The following is an 18,367-nucleotide window of genomic DNA, read 5'->3' as shown; positions in this document are numbered from 1 at the left end:
CTAGTATTCAAAAGAAATTCACAAATATATTTTTGAGGCAATTACAACTTCTTCAAGCTGAAATAACAACAAACACAAGCAGCCCGGTCGCCGGATGACAAAACGATGACCGCCCGGTGCCTGTATATGAATCGTCCGGGTACCGGGCGATAATCGTTTGACTACTTGTCTCTATTCAGGCACTGGGCGGGGCCCGGCCGATGTCCGCCCGGACGCCTTTTAAATCGGACGGTGTTTTAGTAAAACAAAAAATCGCCCGATCAAAAAATCATCGCCCGGTCGCCGCCCGGCGACCGAGCGATGTCCGCTCGATGATATTTATACTCAGTGACCCCAAAAATTATCGTCCGGCCGCCGTTAGCTTTTAAGTATTACTTAAAACTCGAAGGCGCCCGCCCGATGAGCAACATTTTCAGCTGCTGCCGTCCGATAGTCACTGCCGCCGGACGGACGCCGACCGATATTGCGATTTTTTGGAGAAACAGACGCCGCCCGGCGGCATTTTCTTATTTGTGACCTAGGCTTAAGACAGGTCCTTTGCTTGGCACCAACAACCCTTATCAGGGTTAACCTTCTTCATTATTGTCACGTGTTAAGGTGCTCATAGACCGCTATACTGTGTCCTACTTATGGCTAACAATTCATGTCGGTGGAAATTGCATACTACTAAGAGCTATTTTAAAGGCATGGCTGGTGACACGTCCGGGGTTAATTTTCATATTTGGCAGCGAAAGCTGCTTTTTGTGTATTAACGGGTGGAAAGACCATCATTAGACAATTAGAGGATGTAAAAGTTTGTGTATATATAACTATAATAAGTGTATGGACAGGTTCATCAATTTTGACTCTTGAGGGAATGATTCATATGACTAGTGGAATACAAAGCAATGCTTCATACAAATTATTTAAGCCTTGGGGTTTCTAATTTCTGACAGATTTAATTCAATATTAAAAACCTCCTGATCTACTTTGTACGTGTGTGTGTTTGCGTTTGTTTACCCTCGCCACCGATAAAGAGACCATATGGGTGAGCAATTTTTACCTTTTTACCGATGTTTTGTAGCAGACCACCCTTTCTTGGTTTTACTCGTTAGGCTTAACGTCGCACAACACAGAAGTGGTGATGTCAAAACTTTCTAGCTTTATTGGTGACGGAAGATCATCGATGTATCTCCATGTATGGACCATTTAAGAACCATTTCTAATCTACCACACGTTTTAGGATGGTTTAAGTGGGGTTATTCATAAGGTTTGTAAAGCTACGGACTTCGAATGACGATGAACACTATAGCCAATCACATAAGTACTTTGTAAAGGAAAACCCAAGACATGATTTTTTTTTCATAAAATGCTAAGTTTTTATTTCAAGTTAATGTTAGAGATAGATAGACAATAACAGTCACAGACATAATTTGTTCATATAAACATACATTGTATCAGCTGGTCTGATATTGATGGTGATCACCATGGCAACGCGCTGAAACGTCATCGCATTGCCATGGAAACCATGAATGACATCATTTGCGATGACGTCAGATATACAGAATGGATTTTTAGAGAACTGAAATATACACATGTTAGCGTACATGATAAATTAAGTTACTGATAATAGTTACATCTAAATATCAATTTTGTTCACATAAAGCATGTACAAGTGTGGATGCAGATTCAAAGCGTCACTTAAGACTTAGCTTAAATAATAACACCAGAGTAAAAACGGTCATAAGTTTCACAGATAACAAATGCATTCATACGCGTGGACTTACTTGTAGAGCACATGTACGAATCAAAAAAAGTCGACTAAGGTAAAGCAATATTATCTGTTTTTCATAAGAATACATTACACACAATAATTATGAAATAGAACATGTAGACAAATGAAAGCACACCTATTGTACAAATTTACAAGTTAAGTTTTTTTCTATACTGGCATATGTACTGCCCTTAAAGTACATAAATAAGTTAATATATAACCTTTACAGAATTTATTGACCTCACATACAACGTATATTGAATAAGTATGCAGTGTAATGTAAAAAATACAACGCATACTATTTTCATGCAAAGTAATATTTTAATATACTATGCATACTATTTCAGTATGCAAAGTGACTATTCTCCCCAAATATGTTTGCATACTACATTAGTATGCAAAGTAAATACAAAATAGTACAGTACATACTAAATTCATGTACAATATTTTTAAACGAATAGTGTAAACTGTTTTAGTATGCAAAATGTATTTTATAAAAAAAAGAGTACAAACTGAAAATAGTATGCAAAGTAAAATTTAACATACAGAGCATACTATTTTCATGCAAAATAAAGTTTATTTATCTCGCTTGCTATCTATGTTCTTAATAAAAATTTGTTGTTTTTGTTTTTTTTTCATCAAAAAGATTCCACACCAAAAATAGTATACAAAGTAAATTTCATGTACAGTACGTTACATATATTTATGCAAAGATTTTTAAAAAATATTTTAAGCATACTGTTTTAGTATGCTTTTGCTTACTATTTTAGTATGCACATTTAAGAAACATTTATCTGTAAAGCTTAAATCTTCTAAAACGCATACTAATTTAGCATGCAAAGTAAACATAAAATACAATGCATACTATTTCAGTAAAGCGGAGTAAATCTTACATACAATGCATACAAATTTTAGTATTCAAAGTAAATTTTAATATACAATATAAACTATTTTAGTATGCGAAGTATATGCTTAAGTAGGTTACTAACTTAGAAATTCAAAACTCCACCATCAGATATACAAGTTTATAAATATTTACTGATACATTATAAAAAAACATTTCAAATCATGCAATTTGTTGTCTAAATACACCTTTAAACAATTCACATTCATAAAACCTAATCCTAATATGTATTGTGCCTTAGAGACATGAAAAAAGAATTTACAAAAAAAACCCTCTCATTTTAATGGGCAGATAACTCAAAATGTAGGATGGCAACTTTCTTTTTTTTCATAAGTTTATTGTTTTCTTCTCTGTCTTTGTAAAAATGTGTTACAAATGTATTTAACTATAGATAGAGAAGTGTCCTACATAATAAATCTAATCTCATGAAAAATCTAATTTCTTTTTTTCCTCCTATAAGTTGTTCCACCTTTTCATTTCAAATGTCGAATTTATGGTACAGAAAAAAATATTGAGTTTGCAATTATTCATGGAATTTATTAATGTGTAAAATTAAAAAAAAACAACACGAAACAAACTTGTTGGAAATACGAATGTCCGAATATGTTGGAAAAGCAATTTTTATTTTATCAATAGTTGTACGAACATATTTACATGAACACAAATATAAGAATATAAATAAAAAATGATGAAGTTTGTACTTTATGGCATAGAAAAGTATCATATCTACATGAAAATCTTTACATATAGTTCAGCATTTTGGCCTTTTGAAATTTGTATCAGAAAATCAAATGAAACTTTGTTTTCAGCGATGAGATTAAAAGTCTTGTATTTTTGTTTGTGTCAGGTTTTTAACAGCAACAAACACAATATATGAAGTGTAAATGAACAAAAGACTAGGAATAAAATAAAATTCATTAAATATAAAGTCATTTGAGCTTCTTTTAATCCTTGCCACGCTAAATATGTTAAATGGACTTGCCCATCTTTCAATTTGGACAAAACCATTCATCATTTTTAGGGAAAATTTCATAACATTGACCAAAACAGTTCAGACCATGATCAGACGGACTGGTCCAATGGGTAGGACCAGTTGCCGCCGGCAGTCTACGGGTCAAACAAAAATAGACGTATTCCTATACAAAATACAGCGCATCTCCAAGGCTTCATATACCAAATACAAAATGAAAAGAAAAAAAGAGATAAATTTTAAATTGAAACCTTAGTAGAACAAACATAGATCAGGCAGGACAAATCAGAAATCTTTTCATGGCTGTTCTTATATAAAGCTCTATAACTATCTAAACAATTCTTTTCATATTTAAATTGTTGGTGCTTGTTTTCAAAAACACAAAATGCTTATAAATTAACTCAATGACATAATCTTTTAAAGAAGTTAATTTCATTATTTCTCTTTCTAATGAAGTTTAATTTAAAGGCCCATTATGCCCCGATATGTTTTATGTTTAATTCTCAGAAGCTAATTATTTCTTATGTCCCATAATAATATATCCAAAAGGTTACACACCTGCCAATTATTTGCTTCTGTTGCTTTTTGGCAATTAGTACAATTATTATGATTCAGAATTTTGAATGAAAGTCAAAATACTGCTTTGCTTAAATTATGCTACTTTTCTGACAAATAATTTCACATCCAGCACTATTTTCTTCAGGTAATTAGCATTAACTTGATCTGAAACCATCATTTAACTGCCTGAGAATGAAAATCCTATTCGTTCCCAAGACATAATATGCCTTTATAGTAATTATTGTCCTGAAGCTTTCAGAGGTATCGCGCTATAACGGACAAACAAAGTGTCCACGTCCATTAAAAATAATAAAGAACATGACCCATGTAAAGGATAGGCCAGGTACTAATATAAAATTAATTAAACATTAACTAGATATTGCACATTTTTAAATAAATAAATATATTATAATGTAGAATTAAACATAAATATTGGAACATATTTATAAGCATGTTTGTAAACAATTATATTTATTAATATGTCTGTCTATTTTAATATCTAAATATGATCAAATAATTTAAATCACTAAACTCTTGAAAAGATGAGCAGAAAAAAATGGAAAAACATATGTTTCTGGTTAAAACCAACGTTATACACGAAAATGAACACACAAGTAGAGCAGTTTAAGTACGGATACTCGGCCATTTTTATATCTAGATTATTTTAGAATAGAATATCTTCTCAGCTAACGCGCCCTTAGACTATTTTAAAAAAATTGTCACGTGACACGGAAATGACGTAGATACATTAAGTTCTATTTTTATAACCAAAACAAATATGAATTTGTATATGAACAAACACCACTAAATACTTGAAACGCATGACCCAATCACTGAAGTGAAAAATGGAATAGAAATTACTGACTAAGGCAATTGTAACTCAGCAGTTGGCGAGACTGGGTCAATGTATCTGAAAGTGTTTCTAAGATTGATAAAACCAAATTTTGAAAACCAGTCTGAAAATTGTTATCTACGATTGGTCCATTTCAAATTTTGATTTTCGGTAATAAACCAATCAGATTTTATATGGAATCATGTCGGCGTCGTAGTGTCCAAAACATAGAAACCTTGTGTCGGTTTAATTTAAAACAATTAATATGTACTGAATAAATAATAATCAATTATTCCTTTATATTTCAGGTCTCAAAGCAAATAATTATGAAGATGTTAGATAAAACAAGCCATTTATATCAGAACATGTTTGCATTATCAGTTATAAGATAGGCAATTTATGTGAGTCACGAAATAACCTCACAAGTCCAGACTAGCACTTTCTTTTTCTGAAATATTTTGGTTAAATTCAATGCTATATTAATAACTTTGGAAATGTATCGGCTCACATACTATGCAGAGTAAACATGCACCAATTGTGTTTCCGTAATAAATCACCCAGACTTGGATACTATTCTTCTATATTTTCCTGTTATTTCCTGGTTAAATGGTAAATTTGCATAAAATGGGTCGTGGTCAAAGAAGTACATTTATGTTTATTTTATATTTTCAGCCTTTGCATGTTTTTTTGCACATGTCACACATCACGTGAAAACGACACATTTTTCATTAGAAACACACCCTTCTTGAAAAGTTGATGTGTCCATATAATAAACCATATAGAAACAACACTGAACTGAAACGATTTTTGTTATTTACTTACAACGTGTATAAATAAGTAGAGTATATTTTAACACTTGCACGAAAATTTCGTGGATGAAACGATGGAAAAGATGGCCCATGGTCCAATCACCTCACGTGACCGGTGACTTATTTTAGAACAATGTGATCATTTTCGAGCAATGTTATCAATGTAATAATATTCTGTTTTAAAAAATCCTTTAACCATTTATATTCATATGCATTTATAAAACATTTGAGTACTAGGTTAAACTTGTGCTACAGACCTTTCGGGGGTCCCTTTACTTCTACCATAACATCAAATAATTAATTCAATAGATACACCATATGTAAAAAGATGATTTATAAAATCATTCGCAACATTTAAGCTATTAAAACAGGTACACATGTACAAATATTTATTACATGTATACTTTTACAAAGTTTGAAATATCATCACACTTTTATACTACTTAACTGTCCACTCATCGAGTTTAAAATCTAACACACATGTATACAACATTAAGCACAAGAAATAGCCTTTCATTTATAAAACATCAAAGTCTGGGCTTCATGATAGTTTTAGATTCAAAACAGATTTCGTATCCTCTTTACAAAGCTAAAAAATGCAACGAGAATTACCACTGTCCTAAAATTGGCGTTCCAAAGTTAAGCTCCTTCTTTCAAGTGTCTTAACTGTAAGCACTATTTGCTCATAGGTAGGCATACATTGCATTAAATGCACTAGAAAAAATGTACATTTATTTGCAAAAACCGGTTATATCACATGGTCGCTGAGTACTGCACGTCAGTTGTAAAGTAAATTTACATGCCTTTTTGCACGATGGCAACGCGTTCCTTTGACTACAAAGGCGTAGCAATTTTTCATTAAGGTCTACTGTCTTATTAGAAAAAACTTCATATTGAATGTACTGTATCTGATGAAACAATTTAACAGCTTTTGTTAAGTTTTTCCCCAATTCTAAGTTTTGTTGATCTTTGTGAACAGTCAGTTGTTTTTTCAGTTCATTAAATTTTTCATATCAAAAGGGCCAATTAAGGATCGTACAATGACCTCAAAGCAGATCTTAATCCTATAAATCCTTGCCATGCAAACATACTGAAAGACTAAAGAATTTATGTTACGACCTAAGGACAAGGAATACCAAAATGAAATACCAATCAAAATATTAATATTTGTGATATATAAGAATTCGATATACATAATTTTGAAATCTAAATTGAATTCTACTTTACAGTATGAAATGATGTGACATCCAAATTGGGACTACTTTGTTAATACATGTATGTACCTGCTCTTGATACTTTGGCTGGGCTTATTAGATCGTTTTGTTCCTGATTCTGGTACAAAGATACTGCTCACCTATTTGTTTAAATTTTCATTTGAATTTTTGGTAGTTATTAGTTAACGGAAACATGTTCTTATTTATGATTTTGTAAACACATATATGTGCCAAGTACTTTCGAAGTTCACAGCGTTCGTGATTTTCGTTATGTTATTTTATTTGTTTGGCAGTTTTTAAGTACATCAAATCTTATGCGGGTAGTTGATAAATATTTAATGTTATGTCGTCCATTATAGGTCTTTAAAAATAATCAGAATTAAAGATGTCACATGACGAAGCGCTGATGCACAGTAGGTAGATCTATGTTGCCGATTATAAACTGCAAAATAATAATTTTTAAAACTAGATCTATATAGGCTTCCTCACTCACTCATATTGATCAAAATTATAGAAAAATACAAAGACAATATCTTTTTTCATATAACATGCACGCGACTCCCAAATTTCTACTAATGACACGATGTGGCATGAACACTCGCACAATTATTATGATAAATAAATACACAACAACTTGCGACACGAGAAGTCTTCGACATTTCGCAATAAAATCAATAAATCTATTTATAGTAGCTTAACAGCAAAATGCCCGGATACAAATGTACCGGAAATGGGCGCGCTACTATACATGGTCAGACATCACAAATAAATATTTGGTCACAAGAAGCATCATAACACCACCATATATAAAAATTACGTTATGGAGCTCGCACTCCCTTCCAATTAAGGATGCCTGTTATAAATCCAAGAAATCATGGACCGCACTTTTTCAACTTCTCAAGGCCATGACAGTGAATTTTAAATCACCTATAAATGTGTTGTTAAAAAACAAGCATTTAACAACCAGTCTTGGTTGATTCACGGTCAGTTGAATGCTAACACTGATGTCAAAGGTCACATTTATCAACGTTTTATATGAAAACCGCGGTTTCGAATTTTCATCTTGTTACCACAGTTTCAAATTTTAACCAGCGAACCGTTTCAAATGGTGAATAACAGACGACATTACTCAGTTTAGCACACATAATCTGAAATCCAATCAATATTTCCCACATACTTTGACCCTGACGAATGGGGTCAGAATCTCTAATACAAGCCGCATCCTCGAAGATTGTTAGCTATAATTACATCAGTAACCGCGTCAAATACAAACTGAATGTTGTTTGTATCAGTGGCGCACGTCTGGTGACAGTAAATTTCTTTCGTTGAACTTTTGTTCTTCGCTTCAAACTGGGCCTGGATGTAGGCAGCCGCTTCTTCGTAGGTATTCTTGCCTGTGATTTTTGGAGAGAAAGAACAAAATTTGAAATTATATGCAATTTGTTTTCAAAACATATGCATGTATATTCAATAAGTGAACTAGCACAGTCAAGTGAGGAGCCGGGCACTTTAAAAACACGAGAACATCGTATTCATAATGCAACACGTGACTGAACAAAAGAATGGCATTATATAACATTATGTCCCAAATAATAAATAGAAACCGTACTTCTATTAAAACAGTATTATACCATATTACATTACATTTTGAAACATAAGATTACACCAGTTTTGACTGTGTTGTTATTTTCATCACACAATATCAAAAATAAATATACATGTACATTATAACTATATGCATTCTCAATGTTATATTTTCTTTTAATTTACGCTTGAAAATGATACTTATTTCAAAAGGAAGGTACAATTAGTATGCTACTTTGTTTGTTTGTTATCTCACTATGATTATTTCAAAGCAAATCTTTGAAAAATTGTACAAATTTTCGTTAAAAAAGATATACCATCTACAATAAGCAAAACTTCAATATTTTTTTTTAAAAATCGAAATTTTAATACCTTGACATAAACTATTTCAAACAAGCATAATTATACGATGTGATCTTCTGATAGTTACTAGTACTCTTACGTGGTCATTTAATCCTTTATCTTTTCATGTAATTGACTTGACCGTAACAAGTCCATTCGGTTCCAACAGATGATAAGGGCTTATCAGCTGCCAATACACAGGAAGTTAATTTCAACATAAGGATCAAGGTCACACCATTGTAAATTTTGAAAATCGATTAAAACAACAAAAACTATGTTTTCCACATTTAGGGAGTATTTAGGGAGTTGTTTCATTTTCCAATTTATTTCAGTAAAATTGATTTTCTAAATACCATTAAGCCTGCTGGAACCAATGTGATCAACAAAAACTATGTTTTCCACATTTAGGGAGTATTTAGGGAGTTGTTTCATTTTCCAATTTATTTCAGTAAAATTGATTTTCTAAATACCATTAAGCCTGCTGGAACCAATGTGATCAACCTTTGCCACCATTATAGAGCCAGACCATCTTGCACATCCGTGCAGTCTGACCAGGCTCTATACTGTTAGTAAGTCATTTTGTTTGTGTAAAACTATTTTGAAATTGACATCCCTTTCTTTTCAAACGAACTTTTCCTCAGGGCAAATCTTTTTCACAAATTCACGAGGTTAAATTTCATAGTTCAGATATATTTTAAACCTTTGCGACCTAATAGCCTCATATTCTGGCGGTCAATAAATTAATTAAGGTACCTGTATATTCCGGAAAACAAACGGTAAGTGATGACTTCTTAATTTTTTCTTCAAACAAATCCTTTTTGTTCAGGAACAGAATTATAGATGTGTCGGTAAACCACTTGTTGTTACAAATGGAATCAAACAGTTTCAGACTTTCCTGCATACGATTCTGAAAACAACAACAACAACGCAATTTTAAAGAAATGGGAATAGAATAGTTTATCAAAATACACGACTCATCCATTTCTTATGGTTCTCAAAACGAAAACAACACAAATTGTCTAGTAAGAAAATGCAATCGTTTATCAAAAAACATCAATTTATTGTTGTTACTCAAAATTATCTATATTTTCAGTTTTAGATGTTGTAAAAGGACTGCTGTTGCTTTAATATATTATTAAATATTTCAGTCTGAAAATGGAAGCTTCTTCAAGAAATGAGTTTATCACATATATAAAAATACTGTGTGGAGACCGAAAATATCGCCCGCAGTTGTACGCGTCCCACTTTATTACGTCCCACTTTATTACGTAATGTATATGCATTTTTTTTTTAAATCAAGTAGTTAAGACGGCGTTTGAATAATACATCTGCTTGAAAATAACACGAAACAATGCTATTTGATCATATGAGGTTTATTTACCCAAATAATTATTAAAATGAAAATGGATGGATGATGAATGACTTCAGACAATATTACCATATTCCAGCCCTATGTATCATTCTCATAGGGCGCAAGTCTGAATTATCTACGTCAACCAACTATGTCCAACTTTATTACCTTATATTATTATTGATTTTAATACTATATTATTGATTTTCTTTTTCATGATTATAATATGGTTGAAAACGAAGTTCCCTAAGTTGAAAGACAGTCCACCTAACTACTTGACTATACCCCATCAAAACTATTGGCTTCATCGTCAATCTCCTAAGATGATCTGAAATTTAGTCAGATTACTTTCTTAGCAGAACACTCGGCCCTTGGATCGTAAAAAAAAATGCAACATTTTCCATATCAAGATTTGGTTCGAAACCAACAGTTCCCGAGTTGCGACACTGATGCCTTAACCATTTAGTCAGACACTTCCGTTTCATAAGTATGGCTCGAAATTAAAAAAAAACCCTTTGGTTGTGAAGCACACTTAATCGCATAGTCACTCCGTTTAACAAATTTGTTAACATTTTCATGGTCAAAGTATGGCTCGAAATCTAAAATAAACTTGGTTGTGATGCAGACGACGTAACGGCCTAGTGATTCTAAGTCAATACACATCATAGTTAACATTTCAAACGATCATTGGCTGCGGCAGACGCCATCCACCAAGTCACTCTACTCGTTCTTTTACAAGAGACAAGGTACGTACGGTTGTTTCATCTTCGTGCAAGACTTGGTCATATTCACTCATTGCTACACAGAAAATAATAGCTGTCACATCTTCAAAACAGTGAATCCACTTCTTTCTTTCTGACCTCTGACCTCCTACATCGAATAATCTGAAAAAATATAGCATTTCATCTTTTAAACAAGGAAACACTCTTAGTTTCTTTACTGCCCTTTGATCTCTTACATCGAATAAACGTAACATATATAATCTCTTTGGTTTTAGCCCTAGACATTGTATTATTTTTACGAAATTTGTCACATTGTGGAACCTAATGGAAATTGAATGAGTTGTCGCCCTTGGAAAGGCATATATATTCCTGTAAACGACTTCATTCGTAAAATCCTCAGTATTTATGCGTTCTTTTGCCTAACAACACCTTATTACATTAGAAAATATAAAAGCGTCAAAAGTTTGCGCATCACAAGGACTGGAAAAGGTAAATGTAGATCTTTTATGAAGTATGGTGGCTAATTATTGCCATTTACAATTTTTGTTTATGTGTCGCAGAATGGTGCAAATATGCCATCATAGTTATGAAGAAATATTGTAATTTAAAAATACTATTTCGTTGTATAGAAAATCAAAACGATTTCCATTCTGACTGTATTTATAAAGAGTTTAATGTTGTTGTAGTTAATTATTTCTATTTCTCTATAAATAACCCTGACAGTGAGTACATCTTTACTCATCAGCATTATTTTGACAAGCCTCAACCAATTAACACATTCCATTCTAATTAAGCGTTCATAATTGTGCGCGCATTCTTTATAAAGCAGACGACATTTTAATATCCGAAATATTTCTTTTACGATATATGACGTCAGAGCAGCGTCTTTTAGGGTTATTTAAATGGCATGATTAAATTTATTTTAAAAGGTGTTAGCCATAACTTTACTAAAAGTAGTTTTAAGCCTCATTTTCTAATCGATCATTTGCCAGACATTTTTAAATGTCAAATATTTATTTATGTAACTTAAGGTCATACAATTGGAGCACCGCCATTCTGGTGATGCTGTATTAACACTTAACGTCATGAAAACGCAAAATCTCAGAACCGAACATATTCTTTAATAAAGTAGTGCCTAAATCACCCGAACTGCGGACTCAGACTTTAAATGTGTCATCTTCTTTGTGCGAAAAACGGTACATTCATTCTCTAGTGACCGTGTATACATTTAACCCGTCCTAGGTAACCACGGCGACTCTCCTCAATTTCCTTTTCATTGTTGTGTCTGCAATGTTTTACATTTTGTGACTTTATTTGTTGATACCCAAAATGAATGTTCCATTAGCAAAATATGATAATTGATTTACGTCATCTGCAGGGAATTTCGTTTAATCGGGCGGGAAGGGAAAATGTTTAAAAGATATCAACCAACAGTAAGGTTTTCACATGTTTTCGCGACGTCGTCTTGTCTTTGCATCACACGGGTCTGTCACTAACGCAAAACGAACAAAATCATTTATTTTCATGTGCCAATGCCACATAGAATTGTACATGTTACATTTCGACCACCACATAATAGAGAATGGTTGGGATGATTCGTTCATTCAATTGCCTATGTCTGTCAAATTTGCGATAATTTTCTTCTTTACGGAAACGTAAAAGGGCCACCGTTTTGTACGATCATGACGTGTTAGTCGGCAAATCATAATTCGATATGATTTGATGATTTAACACAAATCAATAAAGTGAATTGGTCTGTGTTAAAACATCTAATTAAATCAATAAAAAAGGTCGACTTTTACATCATGATCAAACTAAATGGAGGCCCTTTATCGTTTCCGTACTTTATTTTTCAGCTGGTTATTACCACAATTCATGGTATACTTACTTAAAATTTAAATTTTTAAAAGAGAAATGGACTTCAACAATTCCAGTTGTCTTAACTCGCGTTCGCAATATGTCTTGTTCAGTAGGCATATAATCCTTGCCGCCCAATCGGTCAAGGTCGTCGAGAAAACTGAAACAGAGGAAAGTGAAACTTTTAGTGTCATACTACCTTAAGTTAAATGAAAACTTTCACTTACAAAAAAGCTTCTGTACTTATTTAATTAAATATGATAAAAATCAATTCATATATTACTCATGTCAATTTAAGGCTCACTATTTCACAAAAAATGTACAGTACCTTATTAAATATGATGAGAAAAAATCATTAATTGTTTAAATCGAGTCGATCTAAGGTTTACTTTTTCACAAAATGTAAACACAGTACCTAATTACATACGATAAAAATACATTAATATTTTAATCATGTCAATTTAAGGCTAAATATTTCACAAAAATGAAAATGAATATCTAAATTTATATGACGAAAAATCAATAATTGTTTCGATTTAAGGCTGACTATTTTGCAAAATGTAAACAGTACTAAACATAGTACATGTGTACTTAAGTAAGTATGATAAAAAATCAATCAAGGCTTAATTACTATTTCACAAACATGTTAAGAGTACTTTACACAGTACTTAACTAAATATGATACAAAAAATCAATAATTGTTTCAATTAAGTCGATTTAAGCAAAAATGTAAACACATTAGATAATTATTACACGACACAAACATCAAGTAATTTCAAGACTATATATCTTACAAATACTATTTCGCAAAATATGTAAGCATAATTACCTTATAGAATATACTACACAAGAATCAGTTAGCGCAGTCTTAAGTGCGATTCAATAGTTATTGTTTTGTGTAAAATTAACTAATGCAAAATCCTATAAGGAGCAATTTCGCAAAATAGTAAATACAGTAACTAATATAATATATGACACTAAAACAGTTAATAGTTTATGCAGTTCAAGACTTCCTTTTTGTAAAGAAATAAATAAAAACAGAGAAACAAATAATGGAGGATATGGCAAACAGTACAACATCTGGAGGGACAATTATTTTGGTTGTTTCTAAGCGATATTGCTTTAGATAGGTTAAATTTAGTGTGAAGTCTTAAGCCGGTGCTAGGGGGCGTGGACGGTAGTTTGCACTTGACATTATCGTCCATGAACAGGCTCAATCAAACCGAGCCTGCTATATTTTCAATTTTGCCGTTTTGGACTTTCTTTAGAGATTCCTATTTTCCCTTTTTTATAATACGAATTGATACTGTTGTTGTAAAGAGGTTCTTGCTCTATAGAGGGGGCCGCTTTGCAGAGGTTACACTTCACTTCAATCAAAACAAACATTTGATACATGATAACAGCAAAACTGTACGATTCAAAATAACAATTAAATGTCTTAAATAAGGCAGTTTAAGACTTACTATTTCGCTGAATCATTAAGCTGATATTCATTAGATCGTCCAAAGCATTCCTGAACGCCGGCATCTTGCCACAGCCTTTTCATGGCAGCAAGCAGATCTTCAGAAAACGGTTCTGTATCTTCCATACGTGCAATTACATCTAACACCATTTTTGCATCGGACTGAAAAACACACTAAAAAATATTATTATTCAAATCAGGAAGAAGGGTGATCACTCGGGAAGCATTAACATTGCAGACTCGGTTTGATCATTGATTCCAACACTTTTAAGAATTGAAAATTGAGTGCCGCTCATGCCGGTGCTACAAGGCTTGAGGGATGTTGCACTTTTTTATTATAACGTTACATGAGGAATAATGAAAAAGTGAAACATCTCTTACGCCCTCCAGCGGTACTCAATTTTCAACACTTAAAAGTGTTGGAATCAATGATCCATAAGGACCAGAAAAATATAACAACACTACGCTAAAAGTATTACACAACCCAAGAGATTGTTGCTAGTATGAGGTGGTACGGTGATATATTTTTTTGCATATTTCTTTCTTATGGTAATTCTATTTGCATTAAATAGTATCAACGTATTCATAAAACAGTAAAGCTTTGTATTATGTAACATGTAACCAATATAAACTTTATATGCATATAGTATTTTAGCCAGCGTTATTTGACAGTTTCCATCAAAATTATCAAATTTTGATTAGATTAACGCATTTTTATTATTATCATTACATCAAAATTAAACAAATGTTAAAGGGAAAATATATAAATACATCTTTATATTAATATCACTAAGAATAATCAATGGCAAACTAGACTAAGAGTGAACTCGATTGCATAATAAAGAAGCATATTGCACTGGAGACCACGGCCGAGTATATATAGACGGTAAAATATTAATTATTCATTAACAAACGCTTGATGAAAGTGGAATAAAAGTTCAAATAAAAAAAACTCCGGCTGTTCCAACAGACTGGAATATTTAATTGTCTGTCTATTCGAGAACGCGTTATTCTCGTGTAGTTAAAACTCGTAATCAAACGCGTGAGTCATAAACACTTCAAAGCGCGTGCTATAAATAGTAACAATCAATCTCGGTAGTATAGGTGAATTAAGAAAAGCTACGGAAAGCACCTAGCGAGGAATTTATGATAAGATATGAGTTCTTCAGAAAACGAGCCTCCTGATGGCCTACTGAAGAATAAAATATAAAATAGCATGTTCTTAGATATTGAGGTCGTATGAACAAGGGCAAAGATGTTTATTTTGTTTTGAAAAGCTCAATGTTTACAACATTCGAATCATATTATTGAATTATGCCATTATTATATTCTTACATATATCGAAAATATCTTTGCAAAACTGTGCACCCATGATATTTGTAATATTTCTTACAACATACCTTTTTATGTACCAATTCAATTATATTTTTAATCCAATTTTGGTATTCATTTTACGTTTTATGGACCTCTTAAGTTATAATCCAATTATATCTATTTGCATTTTTATATAAGATCTGTATGCAAAAAGAAACTCTGTCCCCTCACCCTACGCGCCCAAAACCCCAGTTATATGTTTAAGTCGATTGTCGTCTGCGATCATTTAAAATATCACATAACATGTAGGCTATATAAAATGTAAAATTAAATACCCCCTTAAGGCCAAATTTACAGCATCTAAATTTCCTTTAATGTTACACGTATTTCTTTGAATACTTACTTACAAGTACTTCCAGATAACCGATTTTAGTTCTACTCAGTATGCAAAACAAAGGCATATAATTACAAACGTGTTAAAACAACAAGTTAGGTAATAAAGAAACGTATTTTCCCACACATTTTCTTATATTTAGCATTCATGCATTTTTTAAAGAAACGTATTTGTTCATAGTCTGGGCAGTATCGTATCGCACGAAATGATGCAAAATTTTATTCACATCGAATGGACAAATTCTTTTTTGAAATACTTGTTAATTTGATATTTATAACTTTCTCAACAGAAGCATGATTGTAAATTTGTATGCTTTGCAAATAAATGCAGTCGTTTCATATTTTGAGGCGAGATTTACAGAGAAAATTGACAATAATTTGTGTTCTTACCATATCTGTAATTAAAACTTTCTATTTCAACTTGTATATATTTTACGATTATTACATTATTGTGTATAATCAAAAGTTTAATATTGATATTTAAAGGCGCAGTGCATTATTTGTAAATGGAATTCGGTTACAATATCATTTATAATACATAATGTACAACTAAAAATTATTCTTGTATAAAAAAGGTTGGTAGATGATTTGAATCATACGAGGATATTTGTCAGTTACGTCAACAAGTTCGTTGTGATGCACATTTTGTGTGTGTAATTTTTGTGAGATAAATGATGGTTTTTAGTAACTATAGAATTCGGGTGCGGTGCTTGTTATAGAACTTATAGTTCTTAATCAGAGGACAGCTAACAACCGACTTAAACCAGTTCCAGGCTATGAATCTTAAATGAGCCTGTCCATCTATCAGTCTCATTGTTTGTCGTAATTTTAAAAATATATATAATGACTGAATAGCGAACAGTGCAAGAAAATGAGCTGGTAATTCCTATTAATTAAAATTAGTCAAAATAGTACATGTACATTTGGAATCGATGTTTTTTTTTAAAAAGGAAATGACAAACACCATTTTTCCATCCTATTTTCACCTGGAAGGATAGAAAACGTCAATCCTTGGTCGGTGAACGCATTTAAATATCCGCTGATGACTTTTTGTACGTCGTCTGCTTTGATTCTATTTTTAGTTTTTACAGAGTATACATGGTAAATTTCAAAGCATTACGATATGGCATGCCGAATGTTAGCAACTCAAAGCCTAATGCGAAACAAACGGTTATTGATTTTGCTATAATTCAACATGAATCAGAAATCATTGATTCCTCTACGTTATCTGTGGATATAATACCTCTACACGATAACTCAGAGCAAAATTTACAATGTCTTTTGCTGCCTTTCATGTGAGTACGGCTATACAGTATCTGGTTAACAACATGTGATTCACTATTAAATGAATGAATATATGGATTTCTTAATAGAAAACAATGGTAGCATAGAAACCGAAAACTTCAAAATCGATCTTACATGCCGATCCTTTGGTATTACTCGCTATCTGGAGCATGGACAATTTATTAGAACCGCATATTGATCGTCCGCGTCGTCTGCTATTGAAATATCTACAAGATGACGATAACGCGTTAAAACAAGGGGAGTAACTTTTGTCACATAATCGATTTCTGCCCAGCACAGCTATTGATTTTCAGGCACTTGCGTATATTCACAGCCATGGAGCCAACTTAAGCATCTGAGAACATGATCGACCAATTCACAAACGCGTGGAGGAGATTTGCCTCATCATATCATAGCAGAATCACCGCGAGAAATGTTTGTTGGATTCATATATAGAAAGGAGAACTTCTCTAACCCATTCAGATTTGTCTTGCCTCCACATATGCTTATTTGTTAATGTTGTTATTTTTACATGTACAAGATCTAATATTATCAATACCTTGTTCAGACAAATAACCTTGAAAAGCGACACAATTTTAGATAGTAGTTCACGTTCAAGGGGTAATAAGGTGTGAGGGCACTGAGGGGGGTGCATCCGATGTGCGCCTCCTAAAAGTCCCCGACCATTACCAAAATTGAAATAGCATACAATCAAAGGCATTAGAGTCTGGAGCACCCTTATCTTTCTTCTTTTTGTGAGCTTAAACTGTCATGAAATTTCATAACTGAAGAATCTATGAATGATGAAATTTACCGAGCATCCGGGAGTTTCGTTTCCTGGCCTTTGTCATGTTTGTAAGGTTACCTTCCGCGGCTACTCTTAACTCCCACTCCTGACTGCAGTATAGCACGTACTACTGCTTTGGTGTCAGGTTATATTACTCAAATTTTATATGTGATATTTTGATATAGCTCTAGTTAATTCCACCAAAAAGCGATTTAACCCTTCAAAGATATG

General features: G+C 32.5%; 1 protein-coding gene across 2 annotated transcripts in view; it reads right to left on the bottom strand.

Annotated features, from left to right (window-relative positions):
* Positions 1 to 1,333: 1,333 nt before the first annotated feature.
* The window catches only part of LOC132757719 (guanine nucleotide-binding protein G(o) subunit alpha), a 36,381-nt gene continuing 19,347 nt past the window's right edge, over positions 1,334 to 18,367 (bottom strand). The window contains exons 4-8 of one of the 2 annotated variants that reach the window (XM_060749086.1): positions 14,360 to 14,532; positions 12,928 to 13,056; positions 11,072 to 11,201; positions 9,720 to 9,873; positions 1,334 to 8,434 (exon numbers count right to left, since the gene is read on the bottom strand). In XM_060749086.1, coding sequence (XP_060605069.1) covers positions 8,247 to 8,434; positions 9,720 to 9,873; positions 11,072 to 11,201; positions 12,928 to 13,056; positions 14,360 to 14,532 — 774 coding nt within the window. In that variant the 3' untranslated portion in view covers positions 1,334 to 8,246. The remainder of the gene's footprint in view (positions 8,435 to 9,719; positions 9,874 to 11,071; positions 11,202 to 12,927; positions 13,057 to 14,359; positions 14,533 to 18,367) is intronic. The other variant, XM_060749087.1, reaches the window with a different exon arrangement.

Source organism: Ruditapes philippinarum, unplaced genomic scaffold (genome assembly GCF_026571515.1).
Source record: "Ruditapes philippinarum isolate M1 unplaced genomic scaffold, ASM2657151v2 ctg1722_1_1_1_1, whole genome shotgun sequence".
Lineage (NCBI taxonomy): Eukaryota > Metazoa > Mollusca > Bivalvia > Venerida > Veneridae > Ruditapes > Ruditapes philippinarum.
This window is presented reverse-complemented; position numbering and strand designations above follow the sequence as displayed.